The 25095-nt window shown below is 33.0% G+C and overlaps 1 protein-coding gene and 1 long non-coding RNA gene across 4 annotated transcripts in view; one reads left to right on the top strand and one right to left on the bottom strand.

Moving 5' to 3' along the window:
• Positions 1-9143, top strand: part of LOC149484330 (uncharacterized) — a 73445-nt gene extending 64302 nt beyond the window's left edge. For both annotated transcript variants that reach the window (XR_016316250.1, XR_016316249.1), the window contains exon 2: positions 8975-9143. This is a non-coding gene — a long non-coding RNA (uncharacterized LOC149484330). The remainder of the gene's footprint in view (positions 1-8974) is intronic.
• Positions 9144-12908: 3765 nt separating this feature from the next.
• The window catches only part of vg (transcription factor vestigial), a 51552-nt gene continuing 39365 nt past the window's right edge, over positions 12909-25095 (bottom strand). For both annotated transcript variants that reach the window (XM_089700468.1, XM_089700469.1), the window contains exon 7: positions 12909-16131. In XM_089700468.1, the coding sequence (XP_089556594.1) occupies positions 16082-16131 (50 nt within the window). In that variant the 3' untranslated portion in view covers positions 12909-16081. The remainder of the gene's footprint in view (positions 16132-25095) is intronic.

The following is a 25095-nucleotide window of genomic DNA, read 5'->3' as shown; positions in this document are numbered from 1 at the left end:
TGCCCAGGGCTGTATCTCTATAGTGCAGTCATGGGCAGGCTGCGGCTGGTGTCCCACAACACATTAAATTCTCTAAAGGGCCTCTGCGTGTTGGACCTGTGTCCCCACGTAAGCCTTCCAAAGGACCGGGTATCTTCCTTCTGGTGGTACCCGTGTATTATGGAGAGAGACATAATAATAATAATAATTGTCACTGCTCATCTATTTCGATACACAAAACTTAATCAATATTTTTACATCCCACTACAATTAAAAATAGCAGCAATGATATCGTATCTGTAACGGAACAAAATAAAACGACATATTTATCGGATACTCGTCGTGGGGTATTAATCTGGAGGGTTAGAGGGCGCACACGTGTGGCCGGACGTGCGACACGATCTTTTGTACGGATTAACACTTCTAGCTGCTGTTTTACATCCTACGACACGACTTACGATACGGAATATAACTAAACTTACATTTAGATACTAATTAATTTTTTGTACTCTTATATATTTTATTGTAAGTAGAACATTTTCATTGCAATGGCAAATTCTTTATTTTTTGTGAAATAAGTTATTAAATAAAAAATAGGTAGAGACAGCCAGTAAGTAGTATACCTAATCAACTAGGTATAAATATACTCTAATAAATCCACTAACTGAATGTGAACTGACTGAGGTAACACACAATATAAAACGAAATAAAATTTCCATACTAACTTATTTTACTACGTCTTAAAAATAGTCGTAAAGTGTAAATGAGCTGACAAGTCATTAGTTAGCGAGACAACGTCTTAGTATAAACAGCTACTTGTTTATCCAACACTCTACACCTCCGGAACTACTTAACTGGATTATCCAATTTCGTCCGATCGCTTCACCTCGTGTTAATACCTTAGTCCTTAAGTAACGTATCTATTTGTGCATATTGTAAAGTTTCAGTTTCATTTTGGTATAGAAAAGTAATTGTTAAACTGTCTTTTTAGTTTTACGCAGTATAAGATAAAACGTTTAAAAAAAATGTTGTTAGGTTAACTATAATTATCTTATCTTATCTTATATATAAAAATGAATCGTAAAATGTGTTGGTAAGCGCACAACTCGAGAACGGCTGAACCAATTTCGATAATTCTTTTTTTATTATATTCCTTGAAGTACGAGGATGGTTCTTATATAGAGAAAACGTAAACATGTACCACGGGCGAAGCCGGGGCGGACCGCTAGTTAATACTAATAAAAAAATGAAAAACTAAATTTCAATTCATCTAGATGTCGAGACTGGAGGGAAGTCTCCTATACTAGCCGTACGTATCTACCTATCAAGTAAATACCTATTCTAATAGTATTCTAATAGTATTTTCATTCATTAATCGCATTCTTGGTAAGATCAGCTAGCTACTAGTTATTATTCTGTGGTAAGATATCAAGTCTTATCACTTTCGTGTCAAAAGTTTCATTAAATTTGAGGACACAGAAGCTAGTATCTAATCTTTAAAAATTTAAAATTGTAAAATGCTACCACAGATTAGATACAAGGCGCTAAATTACTTCGTATAGTAGCTTGGGTACGATGAGTGGTAGCCAGCGGAGCTCCGTAAACTTTTATTTACCCTTTCCAGTCCTTTTACTCCCTTCCTGTCGTCAAACCTTGAAACTCTGCCCTTTTAAAATTTCTAAAATTACCTGGGAGATCGTTTACCATCAGGCAATCCACAAAAGTTACGACAAGTAAGTTACGATAAGTCAGCTAGTTGAGTTGGCATAGAAAAACCATAAACAAAACCAATTACACGTGTATTTCAAGTATTACACTCCTATTTACAGCAGTATAAAAGAAGGCGCTGCACTTATAAAAACATCTTCAACAATATCATAGTAATATGTTTCTAACGATTTCCTAATACTCAACATGCCTCAACGCAAGGTCATGTTTCCGCAAATCTGTAATTGTCTTTCGACTTTCAGTGCAGTACTATTTTTATGTCATGCCATAAAAAGTGTTTTAGGCGTGTTTATTGGTCTGGTTGCAATATGGCTGCATTTTTTATTAAATAGACCATTAAATGCGGAATAATATGTCTGATGTTGGTTATTATTTTATGGGATAAATAGTCCAATACCTAAACTATTATCTAGGTATCATGCTGAGCCTATGTTAGGCAATCGTTGAATTTAGGTTTCTAGAAATTAAAGACTTTTAACGGATTTTAAACGCGATTTATTAATTATATTATTTTCCCGACGTTTCGAACACTTTACAGCGAGCGTGGTCACGGGGATACCACGCTCAAAAGCGCGAATCCGATAAAAAGTCTTTTATTTCTAAATGTACAATACTCGCGTAAAATCAAACACTTGAAAATGCTATTTATTATTATTTACTATTTAGGTTTCTAGTGAAAACAAATAATGACGTTACTAAAGTAGAGCCATTTTAATAGGCAACATTTGACAGTTCAACAAAATTCAACAACGTAACCTAGTAACGACGACATAGAATAACATGATACATATTTCGTTTTGTTAGAACTGCACATTTGCTTAACTTTTTTCAATTACGACCACATATTTATAATAATAATGACCGATACAAGTAATTTTAAGATTTCATTTTACTGATAAACCATTCTAAACATAATAAACAATTTCTGAATTGAAGAACTGACGTCGCTACAATTTTGTGTCAATAAACCTTTTTTATTTTTAAATACCAGAGACGTTACTCTAAAAATCGAAATCTGACATCTAGAATCGAATGCATTGATTACTTGTGAATAAAAATCATCATAAATTAATAAATTCGATTGACAAATGTTTCAAATCCGTATCGATTAATTCACTTTAATCGATGTTTTGAAGCAGGTTACCTCTCTTCGAAGATAAAATTGATAGACGTCAAATGTTGCCTATTAAATTGGCTCGACTATATGTATTTAAATACACACTCAGAAATTGATATTAGTAAATTTTTGATAAGTAGAGCCTGAGCTATAGGTACAAGATGTAAAAATTCACTCGTCAAAAATTATTGCATGTGCGTAAATAATCCAGAAGCTAATAATATAATGTGACGAATATATGCCTGCAATAAGCAATTTTCAGGTAAGGGTGTGCTCAAGATGTGGACATTTCACGGTGTCTCTATCTACATGTTCTTTTTTTTATTAATCGTGCTGAAAAACTATGAACTTCGTTTCTCTAATCCGTGTGTTGCACGTAATTCTTATGATAACATAGGCTGTTTTTAAGAATTTCTGCGACAAATTCTAAGCTAATGGTACTTAAGTAAGTATAACTAAAACATGACGAATCTATAAGTTCTCGTGCAATTGCTATTACAGAAAAGAATTATTCACGGTTTCACAGTTTTATAAAGAAAGCAGTAAATCGCACAAGATTCCTGTCTACTGAATAAAATATAAATAATGAATAAATCGTGTTTAAAACTTTCTATTTGCGTGTATCTCTACAATTCTAGAAACCGAGTATTTCTTGTATAAAATACGAAAGTTGAAATTATTGTCATATCCATATAATGGTCTTTTTATTGTGATTATCGGCTTGGAATTTATGTAAGATCGGATTATGTATTCATCGTTTAACTATCTGTATAAATGAATAATTCCTAGGAATCACTCGTGAGAAGCGAGAAAACATATGTACGCACTTTAAACGGTATTTTCCATATTAGATTAAACTATTTCTTCATACATATTACATAGCAAAGTTACACAACTCCTCCCATTTATCATTCTTATACATACGTCTTGGTTCAAACGGTTTTATATTTAGTTTTATTTTGTATCCTATTTTAAAGATCGTAAAGGTTATTTTGCATTCACAGAGGTAGAGATGAAAGCAGATATAAAGGGGCATCTTAGATCGCACATAAAGCTGTCTTTACGGTGAATAAATTAGTGCTAAAGCCTAATGGTCTAGTCTAGAATCTAGATATCTCTGAATTACGTGTTTAGTCGCTGGAAGATTTTCCTTTCTCAGGCTTAATAAGACCTCTTTTATTTAGTTTGTACAGTAGCTATACAAATTTGTTTTTATAGCTACTGTACAAACTAAATAAAATTTTTAGTTATCTTGGGTTATATGAAGACGAAGGACCGTTCCCTGATTGTAAAATTAACACTTTCCTTTTCTAAATTAAATTGATTTTTTATAGGAAAGTCAAGTCACGAAAACTAATGTATCCAACAGAACATAATTCCTTCCATACATTGAGAACACAATCGAAGCATTAGCTTAGAATAACATTAAGTACTTAGGGGCTCTATTTACTTTACCTCCTTTAGTATTTTATCACACATTGTTTCATAGTTTATTTTCTTATCCTCGGTTGATGCTAATCTTGCATCCATAATGTATCTAGGTAAGTACCTATATCTTATTTTGAAGGAAGGAACTTTACTTGAAGGAACTTCTCAATTCGTAGCATATATTTTAAGTGTAAATATGTAGGTACTATATCTATCATTTCACTCTCTCATCATCCTTTATTTAAGTACTTATATACAATTATTTACAAATATAGATGGACAACTAGGTTTTAAATTGAATTCTACTACACTGTTGTATTCTTTAATATTCATTGTGTTAATAAATAATATAAACACATTACACAAAAATAATACAATTATCGAAACTAATTTATGTAAACACTAAAAATTAATAGGGAAGCACTATAAATAAAATATAATATAATAAAATAACAAGCTCTTGGATCACTTTCAGTTACTTGTAAGCAAACTGTCGATCGCCTCTCGGACTAATTCTGCGGCACTTAATATTTCGACATACGTCATAAAGTTACTTATATGGATGTACAACAGCCATTAAAAGTCATAAAGATTAATTACATTAAAAATAACATTGATGGAATTCAATCTATTTTTTTTTCCATTTAATATTTACAGGTTTCGATTCAGGTATAGTTTTGGGTGGGCTTCTGAAGTCTGAACTATGAGAAATCTACCAAAGGTTCGATTGAATGACTCATTGTAAAACATAAGGGTTCAATACTGTAGGTATACCTACACATCATTTTGTTTATTAAAATCGATTACCATAGAAGCGATAGCCTATCTTTTACGCCTTTACAACACAGTTTTGTATGAAATTTAAACTGAAAATAGTTGAGCCATGCTTAAACATACGCTATTTGTTTGAAAGACATATATTTGAGGTGTAATGCTACAATTGCACGTTTTTCAAGGGTTTCCTTAATAATACACAAACTGTACAAATTAAGTGTAATATTATATTTAAACTACAGTCATTTACACTAAGAATTTTTTGTTTCATTTACGAATGGCGCATGATGAGTTCCAGGATATTACTAGATTTAATGATGTAGAACTAAATTATATTAGTCTACTTGATAAGTTGAAAATGGCGTAAACTAGAGATAAGGCTCTTAAAAATACGTGCGATAGCTCATTTGATTCGGAATGACGTCTAGAAAAATGTATCGGAAATGTTTATTAGCACACAAAAAATTGCAAAAGTTATAGGCAAATTAAGTTTAAAAAAAATAGGTATTTCGTTTATTGTTAATAACTCCGAAATTATTAATATTTCAGAAATTATGAAAAAAGATTCTTAAAGAGGAGGAAATTTCCAACGAAAAACTCCCGACTCCCGGAATTCTATCTCAATTATTTATAATTTTAATTTAACGCTGAAAATGGGCCTCCGCGCGGCATTTTTAGATAGCGCGCGCGGCTTCAAAACCGAGCACGTCACACTAATTATTTTTTTAAGGTATTAAATATTAATTTAAAAATTTAAAAAAATTATGGTGTATTCCGAACACTTCAAAGAATTTGCTCCCGTTGGAAATTTTACTTAAAGTTAATTTTTCAACAAATTAGACAAATGTTAACTAACGAAATTTTTTTGAACTTCCGGCCTTATTGCACATTAAAAAAATGTTTAAATAATTGTCGGTAAAATTTTTCACTTCGTGGAGCCCTTCATATAAATATACTTAACAAGATCGCGCCATAAAAGTTTAAAAAATTTTATTACTTTGTTTATAATAATTTTTTCAATTTAAGTAAATTGATCAAAAAACTAGAAATTTCTAGTTTTTTGTGAACTTGAAAAAATTATTATAAACAAAGTATTAACATTTTTTAAACTTTTATGGCGCGATCTTATTAAGTATATTTATATGAAGGGCTCCACGAAGTGAAAAATTTTACCGACAATTATTTAAACATTTTTTTTAATGTGCAATAAGGCCGGAAGTTCAAAAAAATTTCGTTAGTTAACATTTGTCTAATTTGTTGAAAAATTAACTTTAAGTAAAATTTCCAACGGGAGCAAATTCTTTGAAGTGTTCGGAATACACCATAATTTTTTTAAATTTTTAAATTAATATTTAATACCTTAAAAAAATAATTAGTGTGACGTGCTCGGTTTTGAAGCCGCGCGCGCTATCTAAAAATGCCGCGCGGAGGCCCATTTTCAGCGTTAAATTAAAATTATAAATAATTGAGATAGAATTCCGGGAGTCGGGAGTTTTTCGTTGGAAATTTCCTCCTCTTTAAGAATCTTTTTTCATAATTTCTGAAATATTAATAATTTCGGAGTTATTAACAATAAACGAAATACCTATTTTTTTTAAACTTAATTTGCCTATAACTTTTGCAATTTTTTGTGTGCTAATAAACATTTCCGATACATTTTTCTAGACGTCATTCCGAATCAAATGAGCTATCGCACGTATTTTTAAGAGCCTTATCTCTAGTTTACGCCATTTTCAACTTATCAAGTAGACTATATCACTTGATTCACAGAAAAACTCACAAATAATTGAATCTAGTTTCCTCTCAAATGTTTTATCTACCAAAATCTCAAACCTTTAATTGCACATTTGACATTTCTTTAATCGCGTGGAATCTCCCAAATACCTCTATCCAAGATCAGCGAAGCGAAGATCAGCGATAGCTCTGTTGTTTTGTTGCAATGTGTTAATCCAGTCCTGATAAAATCGTACCTTTTTAGGTACTTTAAACAAACCACATACTTTGTCATGGTCCCTACCATGACAAAGTATGTATAACAATTGGTTAGCGAGAACCTATGAAGTTAAGGTATTGGTGGATGCTTAAATATATATATTAACAACGTTATGTCGTATTGCAAACATACACAACAACTTGTAAACTACCTATCAACTGTGTACAATGCTCATATTTCTAAAATTTTGTTATCATTATATCCTATGATCCTATCCTATCCTACTAATATTATAAATGCGAAAGTTTGTGAGGATGGCCGATGTGTATGTGTGTGTTTGTTACTCTTTCACGCAAATACTAATGAACCGATTACAATGAAATTTAGCACACATATACAGAGTAACCTGGACTAACACATAGGATAGGTTTTATTCCGAAAATCCCGCGGGAAAGGGAACTATGCGGGTTTTTCTCTGAAAACATGGACATGGCTGCGGGCGGAAAGCTAGTATAATAATAAACTCGTGCACTTGGTTCGACTTGATTATTGACGATTCTGCTGAATTCATTACACTGACATAATTATATTAATATTTATAATTTATCTACAAAGGTCTAGATTATATCTGACTCTCACTGACCTGTATAATACACAGAGTACTATGGAGTGACTACTGACTAAACTCACCATTTGTTCTATCAAACTGCTTTCAGTGCGGGGTCGCTGTTTGTTACCAATAATTCCTTGACTTATACCTAATAATTATGACAAACATATATCATTTAACGTTTCTCCATCTATTAATACATAAATCCACCTCCAAGCCACATGTCATAAGTCATAACCGTTCAAACAGATGCAATCGAAGTTTATCAACAAAAAGTCAAAGCGCGCCGGTCGCGGTGTCACCTCAGTAATTTATTATAGGAAAATATCCGTCTTATTAAGCTCTTAATGAGATTTCGGGTAATTAGGTCGGATTGGAATCCGGAACCGCTAGGGATGGGGCACATGTGTTTAGTTGGGATATTGTATTGAGTAGGTAAGGCGGTTATAGACAAGAGGAGAAACGCTTACAAACTATTGCGGAGTATGGGACATGGGTGGTAAATGGTGATAATACAGATTGAGCTGGCTCTTTAATATTCTTGAAACTAGCAAGTGCCTTAAACTTTAATGAACTGCACTTTCTTTATAGAAGTAAGAAGAAGTAGTGGCAGGTAGAGATGTTCCCTTAAAACAACATCTAAATTGAAGAAAACCTAAATCTATACAACACATTAATAGCATTACGAAAGTTACATTTTCCCAATTATTTCATTACAAGTGTAAAGTTTGTGCAAAAAAAAATTTCCTATAAAATACCCAAAAAACGTTTGTGTATAACCAGCCTAAACCCCATAATGAGATAGCAAGTTATCAGTCCGGTCACGGTTTATCGCTGTTAAGGGTTTGTTTGCGCCTTGCGTCTTATTTCAGAAACGCCGCTAATGGCTCTTTTTGTGAGAAAATGCCCCAATTTGCATTTAAACGCAGTGGAGATGTTGGGACATGATCATTAGAAAGTACTTCTGCTTAGCATTTACGTGTAATAGGTGATAATTATTGATAAAAAGATGGTTTTAATTGAGTGCACTTTTATTTCATAGAGGATGTAATAAATAATTGTTTTACTATGTTATCTTATAAATAGGTAGGTATTAAGGTATAACTTATACAGTTTTCAGTACGTATTTAAAATTAAGAAACATTTTGTTGATATTGATTAATAGATACATTAATCATTTTGTGTAGGTACCTACCTGTAGGTATAATACCATAAATTGTATGACAGGTTGAACTGCTATAATAATAAGTACCTATTCCCTTCTTGTCTGTAGGTTATATAGCAGATTATATAGCAGATTTATGACAATAATTGCAATTTATGTCTGCAATATATTCTACAAGTTTTTTTGAAAATTAAGCTTAGGTACAGATATTGCATAACATAACATTTAATTTTTTTTCAGGCTTGTCTCGGAGTAATATGACAAAGGGGCCGCTAACAAGCCGCCAAGGGCAGCTGCCAAATACACGTCGTTATGATTAACTACACACAATATTTGACAACTGTTTTTGTGATGCACTTTTTGCATTGATTTTGTATCTATCTTATAAATAGCAAATCTACTACCAGTATTAACATCCAATAATGAATAAATAAATATTTGTTATGAATCATTTGTTTTATTGAACAATATTCAGAAGTAGATACTAGTAGGAGGTTAGGTTAGTTTCTTTATAAAAGAAAATATCAATGTCAATTAAAAAGTTTATGAAAATTATTGTCTAGATCTCGGTATAGCTATCCATTACCGACTTAACAACGATCAGAGACAGGACGCCACAGTAGTTTGTTCAACCTATTAAAAAATTATCGTCATTACCAGTTATTTTAGCGATAACAAAAATCTCCTTAGTCGAAAAACTTCACAGGATAAAATTTCATACCAAACATCTACATAATATATATATATATATATAATAGGTAAACACCGGGGCGTAGGGATGTGACGACCCCATCGCCCACGGTTGGAATATCTGTTGTCTACGTGACAACAGATATTCCACCCGTGCAATCAGTCAACCCGCAGGACACCTTGTGGCGGGGTGTCGGGGAGTAGCGACCCCGCGGGAACCGAGTGCTCCCGGGGGAGGCCCCTGTCTTCATCTCCGGCTCGCCTTTACCGGCTGGTCGGAGTGAAGCCTGACGAGGACAGGACCCCCACCTCTGGCTTGCCTTAACCGGCCGGCCAGAGTGGAGTCGCGAGAGCTTTTAGCTCGAAGGGTGGATGCAAATCGTAAGTGGCGAGTGGGCACGTGATCGTAGTTTAAAGGCCAGGGACGCCTCTCCACCCTTAGCTGCTCGCAATATGTTGCCCCCTTGTCGCACTATTGCAGCGACTTATTTCGAGGGCCCATACAGTGAGAGGGCGAGTCACCACCTGCCAACAAATTTTTACTTCCCTTAAGTAGAAAGGCAGGTGCCATAGTTTCCATAGTCCCCAATTCCAGTCCATGTAGCATCCCATTCCATAGCCCGGTTTATTTTGTTTCCATTTCTCACAATAGTCCTACATCGGCCGCGGACTGCCCAGGACTGTATCTCTATAGTGCAGTCATGGGCAGGCTGTGGCTGGTGTCCCACAACACAGTAAAATTCTCGAAAGGGCCTCTGCGTGTTGGATCCGTGTCCCCACGTAAGCCTTCCAAAGGTCCGGGTACCGTCCTTCTGGTGGTACCCGAGTATTATGGAACCGAGAAACAGTAAACACCGCGTTATTTCAGTGTATCTCAGCTTTAAAACACACGTGGAATATCTTTGTGCAAATACAAACAATAACTAAGTCTCATCACAAATCCCCAGAGAAGCTATTAACTTGAAACTACTCTTTTGGGGATTTGGGAATATATTGTCTACATATTGAGTTTTATTGTTGTGAGTTTTACAGTTAAAATTAGTGCCCATAAATCACTAGATGATTGTCACCATTTTACTAAAATAAGTATACGTTTAATTCAAATAGGTATATCGGAATATCTTGTAAGTAGGTACCTATCTTAATTGAAACTGTTATAGTTAGGCATAAATTAATATCTACAGTTACCCACTTAAAATTTAATTTATAACTACCTATAGTTACCTACAACGCACATAACAAGTTATCACGCACTTCGATTTTTGTTCAATTTGATTTTGTCATTTTTCAAGTTTATTATGCAGGTACCTATTATTATGTACATAGGCCTACTAGCAAAATAGCTATACCTAGAAGAAGGATTTTTTTCATAAGCTAACTTAAAAGGCTCAATTAAATGTTAACCAGAAGAAGGATAGGTAGGTACCATAGGTAGGTACCATAGGTACCTACCTACTACTAAAAAATACCGCTTAGTTCTTATTAAAAAAAGTGCACTCTTTTAGGTAAATAGGTGGATAATCTATTTACCTAAAAGAGTGTGTTATACATGTGTTATACTTACATATCTACACATTAATTACCTTCTCCATTCGCGTATATTCGCTTGAAAAACCATTCTCATTGGCAAACAATCGCATCACAGAATCGCATCTTTAAACATATTAAATTAAATGATAACCATTTTAATACCTAGAAAAATGCGAAAGAAGTGATGCGGAAAAGATAACTGATGTGTTACCTACGCACATATTCTTATGTTAAATACATAGGTACCCATGTAATAAATAAAATTATTACAATTGAAAATAGATGCGGTTTCTCACCTAAACCGCGATTTTTATTTCTATAAATATTTAATATATTGATATGAAAGGGGTTTTTAAGAATTAGGTAGATATGTATTTCATAATAATTATTGTAGTACCTACTTTAGTTTACGTTGTCGATATCATCGACATCGGAGGAGTTAACTAATGTTAAAATAACGTTAAATTCTTTCTATCGTTTTTGAATTGTCTCACAGCTATGCGTTTATGGTGAAAATAAACCTACAAACTACCTAAATAAATAACATTTACAGCGATTTCCCGAATTTAAATGCAACCACTCCAGCAATTAAGGAATTATAAACAGTTCCGAAGTTTTCCAATAGTGTCTAATTGTGTGATATCCTCATTAACGCTCCATTAGCATAAATAACGCAGACAAATCGTCTGTTTGTTTAACGATAGCTCAGGAACCGAGGAATGTACCGAATCCATTGAGTGTTGTTATTTGTGTCGCTGGGACGCCATTAACGGCCTTTATGAGTGCTTCAGATTCTATTGTTCGCGGTTGAAACAATATGCTGCTAAGTTTATTTCCGTTCATTTAGAAATGTTTTTACAAGTTCCTTAATTTTGGTTGTTGAAATGGATCGACTTAATTGTCACCGTATTTTCATGGTATTTTCAGAGGTAGCTGATCTTATAATGTGTTTTTATGTAAATTAATGTCTGTGCCCTATTGAAGTTATTTCAATTAGTTATAGCAAAGTATAAAGAGTACTTTATACTACTTTATATTATAATAAATTGCCACGGGAATGAGATATTTTGTAAAAAGTAGCCTATGTCATTCTCTAGTCCTAGCTTTAACCAGACAACATATTATCTTTAATCTCCGCGTTAAGACGCGAAATAAAGCCATACAAACAAACACAGTTATACATAGGTACAGTAGGTACCTATACCTAGCTACTAACAAGTAAGGATTAGTAAGTCGGGTAGTAGGTAATTGCAATTCAATATAAAATTATTCCAATTGATATTTTTAAATATTGTCTACCTACCTACTCTAGAATTTATGATGCTTTTGTCTTACTAATATTAAGTGTAGCCTAACTAATTTGACTAATTTTAAACACTCAGGCAGCAAATGATCTGTTCAAGATGTAGAGATTGCTCTTTTATAGATATACTAGCTGTGCCGCGCGGTTTCACCCGCGGGCATTATCAAGAATTTCTATAGCTCATTTGGTCATTTATTATGTTGTATAACCTAACAATGTATATTGTAAAGTTTCATCAAAATCCGTCCAGTAGTTTTTTCAGAAAGAGTAACAAATAAACATCCTCAGAAACATTCGCATTTATAACGTAGGACATCAGATTTGTAATGATTTTCTGAAAGCTTGTCTTATAACTCCAAAAATAATTGTGTTCTTAAATGTTGACGAATTGCTACTACAAGAAGATAATGACGTTTTTTATATAGCCTAAGGTACCTATTCTTTCTTTATTTTCTTGAAGACTCATTACACAATCAAATAAAACTAATCGGAAATTGTTTCCTCCTTCTAGTATAGTATCTCTCCTTTGTTATTTCAAACATCCATTGAGGCATTGAATAACTTTTGGATGAAAATTCAGAAAATGGATATAAATAGCACTTACTACTAATTTATTGTTTCATATAAAATATACCTACATTAAAACAACCATTCGATTTTGTATATTATATTTATTGAGCCCGCTCGATTTAAGCTGTAACAATATTCATATAGATACATCATAATTAGGACGCCTTCATACTGCACGATAACTCGCAGTGTGAACGCGCCTTTACAATACGGTCATTTACAATTGAAGCTGTGATAAAACTATAGATTTTTCTAGATATTATAATATTATAATAGATTCGCTTACTTACATACAATTGTTGTAAAAAATGTGAAAATTAACCAAATCAATGTACCTACGGTAAGTAAACGAATCTTTTCTTTTTGTATAAGGACACAAGGCTTTTTGCATTTTTGGTAATTTTACATTACTGTTCACATAATCATTAATTATAAATGAAGTGGCATGATAATTATTTAATTAATGTCCCAATTACATGAGAAATCTGAAAGTTGAACATGAATATAATATTATCAATTTACATAATATTTAATTATACTTTTTGTGGTTATTATTCAATTACAAATGGATATGATTATATTATATAAATATATAATAAGCTGTTTACATTATTATTTCACGCATGATCAGTATTGTAATTGTAATGTTTAAAAATGATCAAATAAAATTATAAGTAAATTAGAAAGGGGCGTTATTTCTAAGGGTAGATAAGATTTTTATTTTAATACTTTAGTAAGACCCTTAAATAACTAACACCCCCCTTAATTTAGAATATCTAACCAATGGTAATTATTTATTATCATCATTAAATAAATAGGTATTTCGCGTTTTATATGATTCAAGTTTAAAAACATTTTAAAATTATTTAAGACTTTACCTACCTACTAAAAAACTAGATTCTTATGAGAAGCAATATATTTATTTAATTCTGATGATAAATTAATAACCAATAAAAATACAATAAAATAAACAAATTTCAATAATTACATGCCACCAATTATTTATTTTCATATTAAATCCATAGTTTTATAAATTGATAATTATACACATTTAGTTACTAAAATCTATATAGAAACAAATTCTGGTCGATTTTATTATTAATACATTTTTCTTGCTAATTTTTATTGTTTAATTAGGCAAATATTTTTTTTTGTCTAAAGATATTTAGATATTATGAATTTAATTAAAATAAACTTAATATTGAATGAGGTAAAATGATAGTGGAAATTTTTTTTGTTCTTATTTTTCAAATCCCGAATCGAAATTAGAAATTAACTCAAACAAGTTTTAATTTTACATAAAACAAAAAAATAATTTGCCCAATCAAACAATTAGATACAATTGTATAAACGAGCGCAGAGCTGCGAGACCCGACGCGGTAAGGATTCCGTATTTACAATCGCGGTAGCTTTCGTTATTGCACATTCATTATATTATACATGGAGTATCCAATGCGGTTACGTTATTCAACTATTGATATTGATAAGTGGCAGTGAATGTGAAAATATGATAGTGTTCTTTTGTTTTGGAAGGAAATTATTAACTTCCGACATCAAAAAAAGCTACACAGTATTTGTTTGATGTATGTAGAATCAATTATCCATCAACTTAAATTACATTTTACATGAATAAGTACATGATAATGTGAAATACTGACATAATAATTATAATGTAAGTTTATGAGATAAAAATCATGACAAATCAATTGAAAACAAACACAATTATGTTGTATGTAACAATAGAAAAACATAGATGTCAGCGTTAGGTTAGTACCTACAGACTAGACCATTTTCTTCAAGAAATAGTCCTATACAAAATGAAAATAGATATCTAGCTGTACTGCAGTACATACTTATACTATGTCCAAGTCCATTCAATATAACCATAGTATAAAATACTATGATATAACGCAGTATAGTTAAATAACGTGTAACAAATGGTCATATCGTCGGTTCTCGCAACTCATAGTATATTATCTAGCTACACTTAACTATGTACACTACACTAACTTAATATATCAGGTAATATGCACTATTTACATATGCCTACACTAGCTATGGCGCCCGACTGTGATCTCTCATTTAGATTCATATATATATATAAGTGAGTATATCACTGGATATAACTGGATAAATGTAGCGAATAAAACTTAGATATGAAAGAACTTTTAACGGATTAAAATCGGTTTATGTAGGTATTTGTTAAATGTATTTGATGGATGTAGAACCATGATTCTTTAAAGAAAAATATACGTTCAAAGTCTATAATGTCTAAATTTTGTATATATGATGTAGATATAGGTCTGTATATTGTAACATATCTAGGAATAAATAGGGTTTATGCAAAAGTATTAGGTAGGTATAGGTATTTTAAAGTAGAGTTCTAGATTTTCACTCTGCTCCCTTATTTAGAAATGAACCTTTATAAAAAGTAAAAGTAACACGTAGGTAGCTTTATTATTTTGTGACTTCATTAAAATTAAAGTTTTAAAACTTATTAAAGTTAATACAACAATTTATTTAATAATAGGTACAATAATTTATTTCAGGCCAAATAACTCTGTTGCCTTGTAAAGCGTGTTTAATCATGTAAACATTTCAATAAAAACCAAACATCTATATAACAGAACAATTAATATATTTTATTCGTTGCCAATTGATAGAACAGATGCGTTCCTTACCTACTGGTCGCTCGCAAAAAGAGTAAAAATGAAGACATTATTAAAATAACTTTAGGTAATTAATCATGGATATCACCTGCGACAAGCCTGCGACTTATTATTCATTGATTCGGTTTGACCCCAACTGACCACTCGGCCAGATGTCGCCATTGTATTATAATTGTGTCACATTTAAATGATAACGTTTTGAATAAGGGACACATGGTGACATGATTCATGTCGGCTTTTTGTTTTAGCTTCACGTTTTGCATTTATCGAGACGATTAAAAGTTAAATTTTCGGAGTTTCGAATGAAACACATGACCATTTTTCGCAAATTCATAAAAATCCATTTTATGGAGGAAGGACCTGCATAGTTAGAAAAGCAGCGCCCAGGCATACCTAGGTATGCAAATTCCTTTATAAATTCAGCAATTTATAAAAAAAAACCTAATGAGAGATCACAGTTGAGCGCCTAAATCACTAGACCTAAAACTAATGTCTTTTTACAGCCTTAAGAGTTTCCGTCCGCGACGCGTCGCAGTCGCAGCCAGTCGCAGCCAGTCGCAGCCAGTCGCAACGAGTCGCACGCGCTTAGAACCAATATAGGTCTTTAGACGTGTCCTGCACCTGTGCTTCAAGACCTGCGAAGGAAAAATATTATTAATTTCTTTTAAATAGTGAAACAAAATGAATTGATTAATATAGAAAAAAACATTACAATGTTATGTTTATTTTTTACACATTGCTCAATACCATATGCTCATAGGTATCTAAATTATAGGCCACTGCTAAATTATATCCGCCCGCGACTTCGCCCGCGTTTGTCGGAATAACCCGCATATTTCCCGTTCCCGTGGGATTTTCGGGATAAAACCTATCCTATGTTATCCTCTATATGTGTGCTTAATTTCATTGTAATCGGTTCAGTAGTTTTTGCGTGAAAGAGTAAGAAACACACACACATCCTCACAAACTTTCGCATTTATAATATTAGTAGGAAGTAGGATAGGATAGCATAGGATATAATTTAGCAGTGGGTAGTTCAATGTAGCATTTTAGTTTTTACTTTTTACTCATATTTCAGAGAAAAGTAGAGACGCAAGTTGATAGAGGTTTTATTTTGTAGAGAAAATCATATTTTTAACCTCATAAAACCACTGCATTCTGAAAACCCATATCATTTCCTTTACGTTTGTTACGTAAGAAGGTTTAATAATTATAACCTACGAGCTCGACAGCAAGTATAAAGAGTTGAAAAATATTTAAGAGATCTCTACATTTTAAAAATTGGTAAGCACTGTAGATACTTTTAAAACACATATTTCTCCAGTAACACCATTATCCCAATATTAATGACCGCTCTGTTAAATCAAATAAACATGTTAAATACGATGTCGAGTATGCTGTATGTATGTCAGTGGGCACCTCGCGATCGGCTATGATTTATGGGATTGTCTCGCGAGCGGCAGGCGGCTGATTGTTATAAATGAGCTCGGGCTATCAGTTCGATTCCCATCTGTTAACTGATCGACTGATACACGTGATTAATACAAATATTATAGCATGGGATGGCTCTACCGACTTATAAAAAAGAGTCGTCATTTTTTCGATATGTACGATTTAATCGATATGGACGTAGTAGTAAGTATTTAAGAACATTCCTTATGATAAAAGTATTTTTAACTAGAGCAATATACATTAGGTAAATATTATACATATTAGTTGTATACGTAGTATATTATTATTAGTCTGTGATATTAGGTAGGCTGAGATGTTTTGCGAAACCTATTTAGAAATTAGAATTTGCACATCGACGTGACGCGACGGCCGGACACCCGGTCTATTATACATAGTAAATAACGCTCCTAATTTCTAATGAGTGGGTAGTCATGTATTTTGTATAGGTACGTACAATCTAAAAAACTTTATTACGTGTAGGTATAAAATTTTGCTAGATCTTGCAATCAAAAAGTTGACTGCAACATCTTGCAAAATTTTATCCATAAATAAGTTATTACATACGTACCTACTGTACATACTGCTCAATACATACATAGTAAAATAAATTTACATATTACAATTAAATATGTACGCATAAATAATTAATAATTTTTTAAATACTAAATTGCTCGTCGCCATAAGTCAATGAATTTATAGTACCAGGACAGCATACATCGCTGGAGGTTTGTCTGCTAATTTTCTATCTACTAGCGAATAAAAACGACATTCCTTTAACATATTAGGCGCGAAAAAAATTCCTTGAATACATTCATCACTTCCTACGTTCATAATAATACGTGACTGCTTATTAATGGGCTATTATAACAGACTATTATTTCTGTTATGACTCAATAATTATAAGTTTATTCAGTTAGACATAATATTACCGATTCATAAGTAATGGTACCTACTTTACTTGATTAAGGGTTGAACACCTACCTATAACAAAATTTACATAATAGATCCTATCAAACACTACCTACTTGCTTAAGAAATAAGATTGGAATCAAGACATACCTATTTCAAGTAGCTCCTTAGATACCTACTGAATCGATTTTATTCGTCCTTAAATTGCAGAAACGTTGCAAAATATTATACTTACAAATTTCTAATATTGTACACGTACATTAACACGTACATGAACAATATTCTTAGTTTTAAAGATGAAAACCCTAGTTCCGTAAATTAAAATAGGTACAAAGAGCGCAAGAGCGCAACATAAAGTTTTAAGGCATCTATATTCTATAATCGCATATCTAATTTGTGAATATCTATAGGTAGGTAGGTATATAACTAACATTATCGACAGATCCAAGAATACCTATAGGTAACGTGTTGACTGTTGAATTATACCTATCGATGATAGGCATTATTTTTTTAAGTTGGTTTTATTCACATTCGTGCGAAAAGCGAGGTCTAGGTATGCGAATAACAAACACGAATTTAGGTATCTAGATAAACAGTGCAGCAATCGCTATTTCTATCAATGTGCTTCTATGCCTTGCGATTCGTGTGTTTGCGTTGAAAGCTTTTTTTTTTGGAAATCCGTATCCATTTTTATTTTGACAGTAGGTAGGTACCTACCTAAATGATAATATAGAAACACATTTTTCATAGAATCAACGCTATAATTCCTACTCCGATATTTAGACTGATCTCTAATTGTTGAGGGTTTAAAATAATAAACAACGTTTTTCATATTTTTCCCAAGAACAAAACCATAAGTTTTAATGCGTGCTAATTACCATCAGATTCCAATATCAATATCTTAATAAGTACGCTGAAACGTCTCGACGTTTTTGCGGCGGACGACGAGGCATCTTTTTATCTATCGATCGAAATAGACTACGTGACAATGGACGCATTCATTACGGGGGTGGTGGACAGTGGCGGGTAATTGACAATGCGTGATTTACCGTCCCTCCCCGTGGCCGGTGGACGACCGGCTCCCCCCGCGGCCGGCGGGGGACTGCGGCGCGGGGGCCGGCGCGGGCACTGGTCAGCGCGCCGCGATTGGCTGCCACTCGCCCCGCCCCGCCCGGCCCCGCGCCCCTCCACCCGCGCAAACCTCACCCGCCACTACTTCACGTTTCTGAGAGCCTGGTACCGGCGATCCACCGTCGGATCGGACGCTCGGACATAAAAATTCTTCGAATTCTTTGAGATATTATTGAATGGATATTTTAACTTAATTTTCTGTTATATGATTATTACTCCCATTTTGAAGTAAAAAACAATAAAAATTAAATTATTATTAAGATGCAATGCTGTTTTGACGGTTTAATGTGAGTATCTATCACAATCTTAGATTACAAAATCTGGATCACAATCTGGATTCGATTTTAATACAACTTTTTCTTAGAAGACTTATTACGAAAATTACATTAAATGCTTTATAGCATGTTGTGGATAGGTGCCTACGTAGGTAGCTAAAGTAACAATAAGATGATAATATGTACCTATTACATTTAATTAGTGTAATGACTTAAATTGACCTAGGTCTTAATTATACCAACGTCTATCTATTAGGTAAATCAAACTCTGAGGCTGAGAACCTGTGCTGAGAATTCTTGTTCAAGATGAAACAAGCCCCGTTCCCGTTGATTATGTTGCGCAAATCTAGATTTTGAAACCTATGTAAGTGGGTATACCAATGAATAGGAAAAATGAAATGTAGGTATTTCTTCATTTATAAAAACGAAATTTGGTTCACATGTCTACCATATAGGTAATCCGGTATTTACCTAGCAGGATTAAACACATCAAATCACAGTCAAATGCCTATTTGACTACACATGAGGTAACGGATTCTTGAACTTTTTATACCTAATGCAAGCCAAAATAAGATTAATAGCCAGTTCACAACTTGTAATTTATTCTGTTAGTCTAACCTCTCAGTTACAAAAACAAGTACGTACCTACTGTATAAATAATGTACTAAAATATAATGGACAAGACACAAGTTAACATTTAACAGGCTATCAGTGACTTTATCGCCCAGTCGGGTACCTAACGGTAACTAAATCCTAATTTAGGCAAAGTTTAAATATTTATTTAGACTGCTAAATAGATACACCATTTCATATGCGACACACTCGTAAATATGAAAAGAAACTCACATTATTTTCAAGTTAACTGATACAAGTCATGACATCCGTGCGCACGCATCTATCAATCAAGAGTTTTAGACGCAGTAGGCCGAAATGCGAGCAAACACGCGATATAGCCACTAGTTATCTGCGTAAATAACTCAATTCAAATTATATATTAGCAGGTGTTTATAACTTATTTAAGGCTGTCTATTTTTTCGGCTTTTGTTTGTCCTTTGTATGTTATAAAGTTCATCAAAATTGTGTTAGTTGTTTTGGCACGATAGCTTTAACCTTACAAATATTAATATTTAATAGGTATAATCTATACACCTATATCATAGGCATACCCGATCCCATAACTAGACAGGGAGGTATCTACTAATACTAACAGGGACTATAATAAACAAACAAATTAATTTGTTTATTTTTTATAATTTTTTAAGAATGTATTTACATTGTCCACTCATTGGAATGCATAAAAATATGTGGAATTTGCATTTTCGATTCAATAATAGGTATGTAGGTTCGGTATTTGTTACTTTGAATTCCTTCAAATCCATCGTTAATCAACCTAATTAATATACTTATAAAACGATAAAACAAATAATTAGCACCTCCATATTAAGTAGGAATATTTGTCTACCTATAAAATTATAAATACTTATTTATTTTTTAAAGTACTTATTTGTGACATCCCTGAAACATTCTTAACAGACATATAATTATTACATATTACTTCTAGCAATTTAAAAAAAATACAAATAATAAATCACTCAGTGTATGCCAGCTACTGTATATACTTACCTATGCAACAACAATCTTTTATATAATTTGTATTAACTCATTAATATTTTATAATTAATTACACCTATCTAGAAGTACTTCTCACAAGTAATAAGCTTACTTAATATATTGCTAGGTACCTACTCTATTGTAGGGTTGCCAAGTATTAAACATGGTTATGTACATAGATAATATTGAAAAAAATTATCATAACTAACAAACTTTTCAGTAGTTAACAGCGAACATATTTTATTTATTAACTGGGTTTATTAACGGGGTTGGGAGTAGTAAAAAAAAGTAAAAAAACACGCTGTAATAAGATAAAATAATTAAATTATTGTAGAGTTTGATCCTTGATAAGTTTGTATTATATCTGTCCGTTTAAATTGGGTCAAAATCGAATACAAAAACTAATAAATGGAATTGTGAAAAACCTTTACCGTCCACCATTTATAAATTTTCCCCAAACACCCATATTAATCTACCACCCCAACACATATACCTACATTATTAGATATATATAGGTATATGTATGTCGGACCCTCACAAAGGGGACATGTGTTGTGGTATTTGTCAATACCGAGCCCTTACCCTTAGTCCCAAGTCCCAACCCTTGTCAGGCAGCCCTTTATTTGATAAGACCTCACAACATCATATAGCTAGCATAGCTAGCTTTGCTATACAAGTGTTTATACCTATAGTTTTGAATTATTATATTAAATATTGTCACGGATATAATACACTAGCTGTGCCCCGCGGTTTTACCCGCAGTGCTCCGCTCCTGTAGGTCTTACGTGCTGGCCACGGACAATTCGCTATAGCGAAAATTCGCGCGGCGCGACTGGCGGCGCGTCTTGCGAATGAATCAAATGTATGGAAATGTACTGGGCATGCCACGCGCAGCGGCGACCAGCGAGACGACCGGCGAATTTCCCCGAGCGAATCGCGCGGCACGACTAGCGATCGAAACAAATGTATGAGTTATTACGGCGCAGGCCACGGAGTCGAGCGGCAGACGCGGCGACTACTCCCGGAGCGAACTTAATTTAAAATAGTTTGTTTTTTTTTCGCGAAAATGGAGACGGAAGCTTTTATTGCAGAAATTCTAGCTAGACCAGCTATTTGGAAGTCTAGCCACCCGCAACATAATTTTTCATCATGCCTATATTTTTCATATTTTTGGTGGAATTCTCCGTCTGTAACACGATTTCTATTTAATTCGTGTACTCCACTATATCTTCCAAACATTAAATCTTGAGCAAAAAAGCTGCTACTCTCCAAACAACGTCGAGCTAACTTTGATAAAGCCATCTCGTCTCCTCGTCTACACTGGTCGCGGCGGCGAACGCAACTGCCCGTGGCGTGCTTACCGCGCCGCGCGACTTGCCGCGCCGCCCGTCGCGCCGTCGGTCGCGCCGCCGGTGTCCGTGGCCAAGGTGTTAGCGTGATGATATAATATAGCCTATAGCCTTCCTCGATAAATGGGCTATATAGAATTTTTAAATTTTGAAATCGGACCAGTACCTCCTGAGATTAGCGCGTTCAATCAATCAAATAAACCAACAAACTCTTCAGCTTTATAATATTAAGTTATACTGTGGTTATACAGTTATTTTTGTTGAACTTAAAAATGTTTTCACCAAGTGCCAAGTGCCACCCATAAGTTTTTCTACCAAATATTTCTCAAAGCCGCTAACAGTATCTTCACAAATATTTAAAAGTCATAATTTATGCAGTATCACTGAAACACAAATGTATCCAAATATATTTATACCGTGTTATTTCCCCTTAAAATACATCAAAGAAAACCTTTTCTTCTTGTATTTTGAAGATGTATGATAACACCAATTAATTTCCGACATTTATTTATATCTTGTTAATGCTATGCATATATTATCGTACTGATTTGGTTGTTAATTAACATAATAAAATGTAAATGAATTGTACACATTTTTATGCACGGTATAATCTGATCAGTAAATAGATCAGTAAATGTTACTGCTTATAAAATGTATAGGTTCAACATTTTTACTATTTAAAATCCGGTCAGTACGCGTTTAGAGTGACAAGATACTATATTCCATACATTGTTACAAACTTTTGCATATTTTACCTATATTATTAGGAGCTTCTAAAATTTATACGTTCCTAGTCCTACATGCGCTTACACGTATGAATTACGATTGCATTTTCCATGATTTTGAAATGATGAACTTTCAAATGAAGAAACTTAAAAAAAAACTAGTGATCTGAGTTTAAAAAATCTAAAATTCTAAAACTAAAACCTTCAGCTTTTTTACTTTCATCTGGTGAAAACACACGAAAACAACCTTACAAGCTTCCTCCATAAAACAATACAGAAATATAGATATAACACTATAACAGAAACAAGAAACGGCCTCGAGACAATTACAGACGGCCATTGCTCATCAGACATCAATCGAGGGGAAGAAAAGGGAGGGAAGGAATTTAATTTGGCAGAGGGCCGCGCAAATTAATTTTAATCGTCGTCATTAGCCGCCATCGCGTCCCTTTAACTTTGCCGCGCTTTTTGCCCGCTGATTCCGAGACTTAGCTACGTCCGTTTATCAACTGTTTTTGTTTAAACTATTGTAGCTTGGGAAATTGTTCAGATTTGTAGTTGTTGATTATCGTGACGCAGGAATCGCGGGAACATTGAAAAAGCTGTAATTTTGTTGTGACACCGACCATAAACATCTTTTTTTCTATTTTAAAACAAGGAAAACAATGCTCTCAGAATGAAGTTCACAGTCATCATTTTAATTTTTAAAGTTCATTTTAAAAGAAACCAATTTACACTGGGGTAGATCCCTTTAAAAATAATAAAAAGTGCAAAAAAATCGCAGTCGGATGAAACCCATTAGAAAAGGAGGGGAATATGATGAAAATTAAAGGAAAAATAAATTACGGTCAATCCGAGTTCGGGAAGTGGGAGGGGGGAGCTTTTAAGAGAAAAAAATGGTTTCTCTCGATTTCCGACAAAACTACAAGTCCTACGGAAAAAAGTTCAATGGCAAAGTTGTAGGTAATAAAAAAATCTACAACTTTTGTATTGACAATTTTTTCACATAACCTCAAAATTTAGGTGAAAAATTCAAAAAACCAAGTTTTTGGTTTTTTATTTTTAACTACTTCAAAATTTATTTTTTTTCTACGACATTTGGTAGAAACTTGCTTTATTATGTCCCAAATACACTGTAATTTATTTGATTGAAAATTTTTATTTTTTCGCCTTATTTTGAATTAATACCAAAAAAACAACCTAATTTTCAATCGAAAAGTCACCCGTCAAAATATCAGCATTTTTCAAAAACTTTGGGAGCCTTTTATTCATCAAAACCTCTACTTTTATATGGTGTAAAAAAAAATAAACCTTACTATAGTAAATGTTCTCAGGAAATGCTTACAAACAGTGTCATAATTAGCTTTTACTAAATCAGGCACACTTCTCGAACTCTATATCTTCTCTTGTATCGGCTTTTCGGTAATATTTCAAAAGAAAAAAAATTATCTGTTCTAAGTATAATATTTTACAGCATATTCAAAAGCAAAATGATGTCGATAAAAACATTTCAGGTAGTTTGAGAATTGTGCCTGATTTAGTAAAAGCTCATTTTCACACTGTTTGTATGCATTTTCTGAGAACATTTACTATGGTAATGTTTATTTTTTTTTACACCATATGAAAGTAGAGATTTCAATGAATAAAAGGCTCCCCAAGTTTTTGAAAAAAGCTGATATTTTGACGGGTGACTTTTCGATTGAAAATTAGGTTGTTTTTTTGGTATTAATTCAAAATAAGGCGAAAAAATAAATATTTTCAGTCAAATAAATTACAGTGTATTTGGGACATAATAAAGCAAGTTTCCACCAAATTTCGTAGAAAAAAAATAAATTTTAAAGTAGATAAAAATAAAAAACCAAAAACTTGGTTTTTTGAACTTTTAACCTAAATTTTGAGGTTATGTGAAAAAATTGTCAATACAAAAGTTGTAGATCTTTTTATTATCTACAACTTTGCCATTGAACTTTTTTCCGTAGGACTTGTAGTTTTGTCGGAAATCAAGAGAAACCATTTTTTTCTCTTAAAAGCTCCCCCCTCCCTTTTCCCGAACTCGGATTGACCGTAATTTATTTTTCCTTTAATTTTCATCATATTCCCCTCCTTTTCTAATGGGTTTCATCCGACTGCGATTTTTTTTTGTTTCA

This window comes from Colias philodice, chromosome 11 (assembly GCF_061535455.1).
Source record: "Colias philodice isolate Cphi_HAF_F1 chromosome 11, ilColPhil1 Martin Lab GWU primary, whole genome shotgun sequence".
Taxonomy (NCBI): domain Eukaryota; kingdom Metazoa; phylum Arthropoda; class Insecta; order Lepidoptera; family Pieridae; genus Colias; species Colias philodice.
The sequence above is the reverse complement of the archived record's forward strand: the minus strand, read 5'-3'. Positions and strand labels throughout refer to the sequence as shown.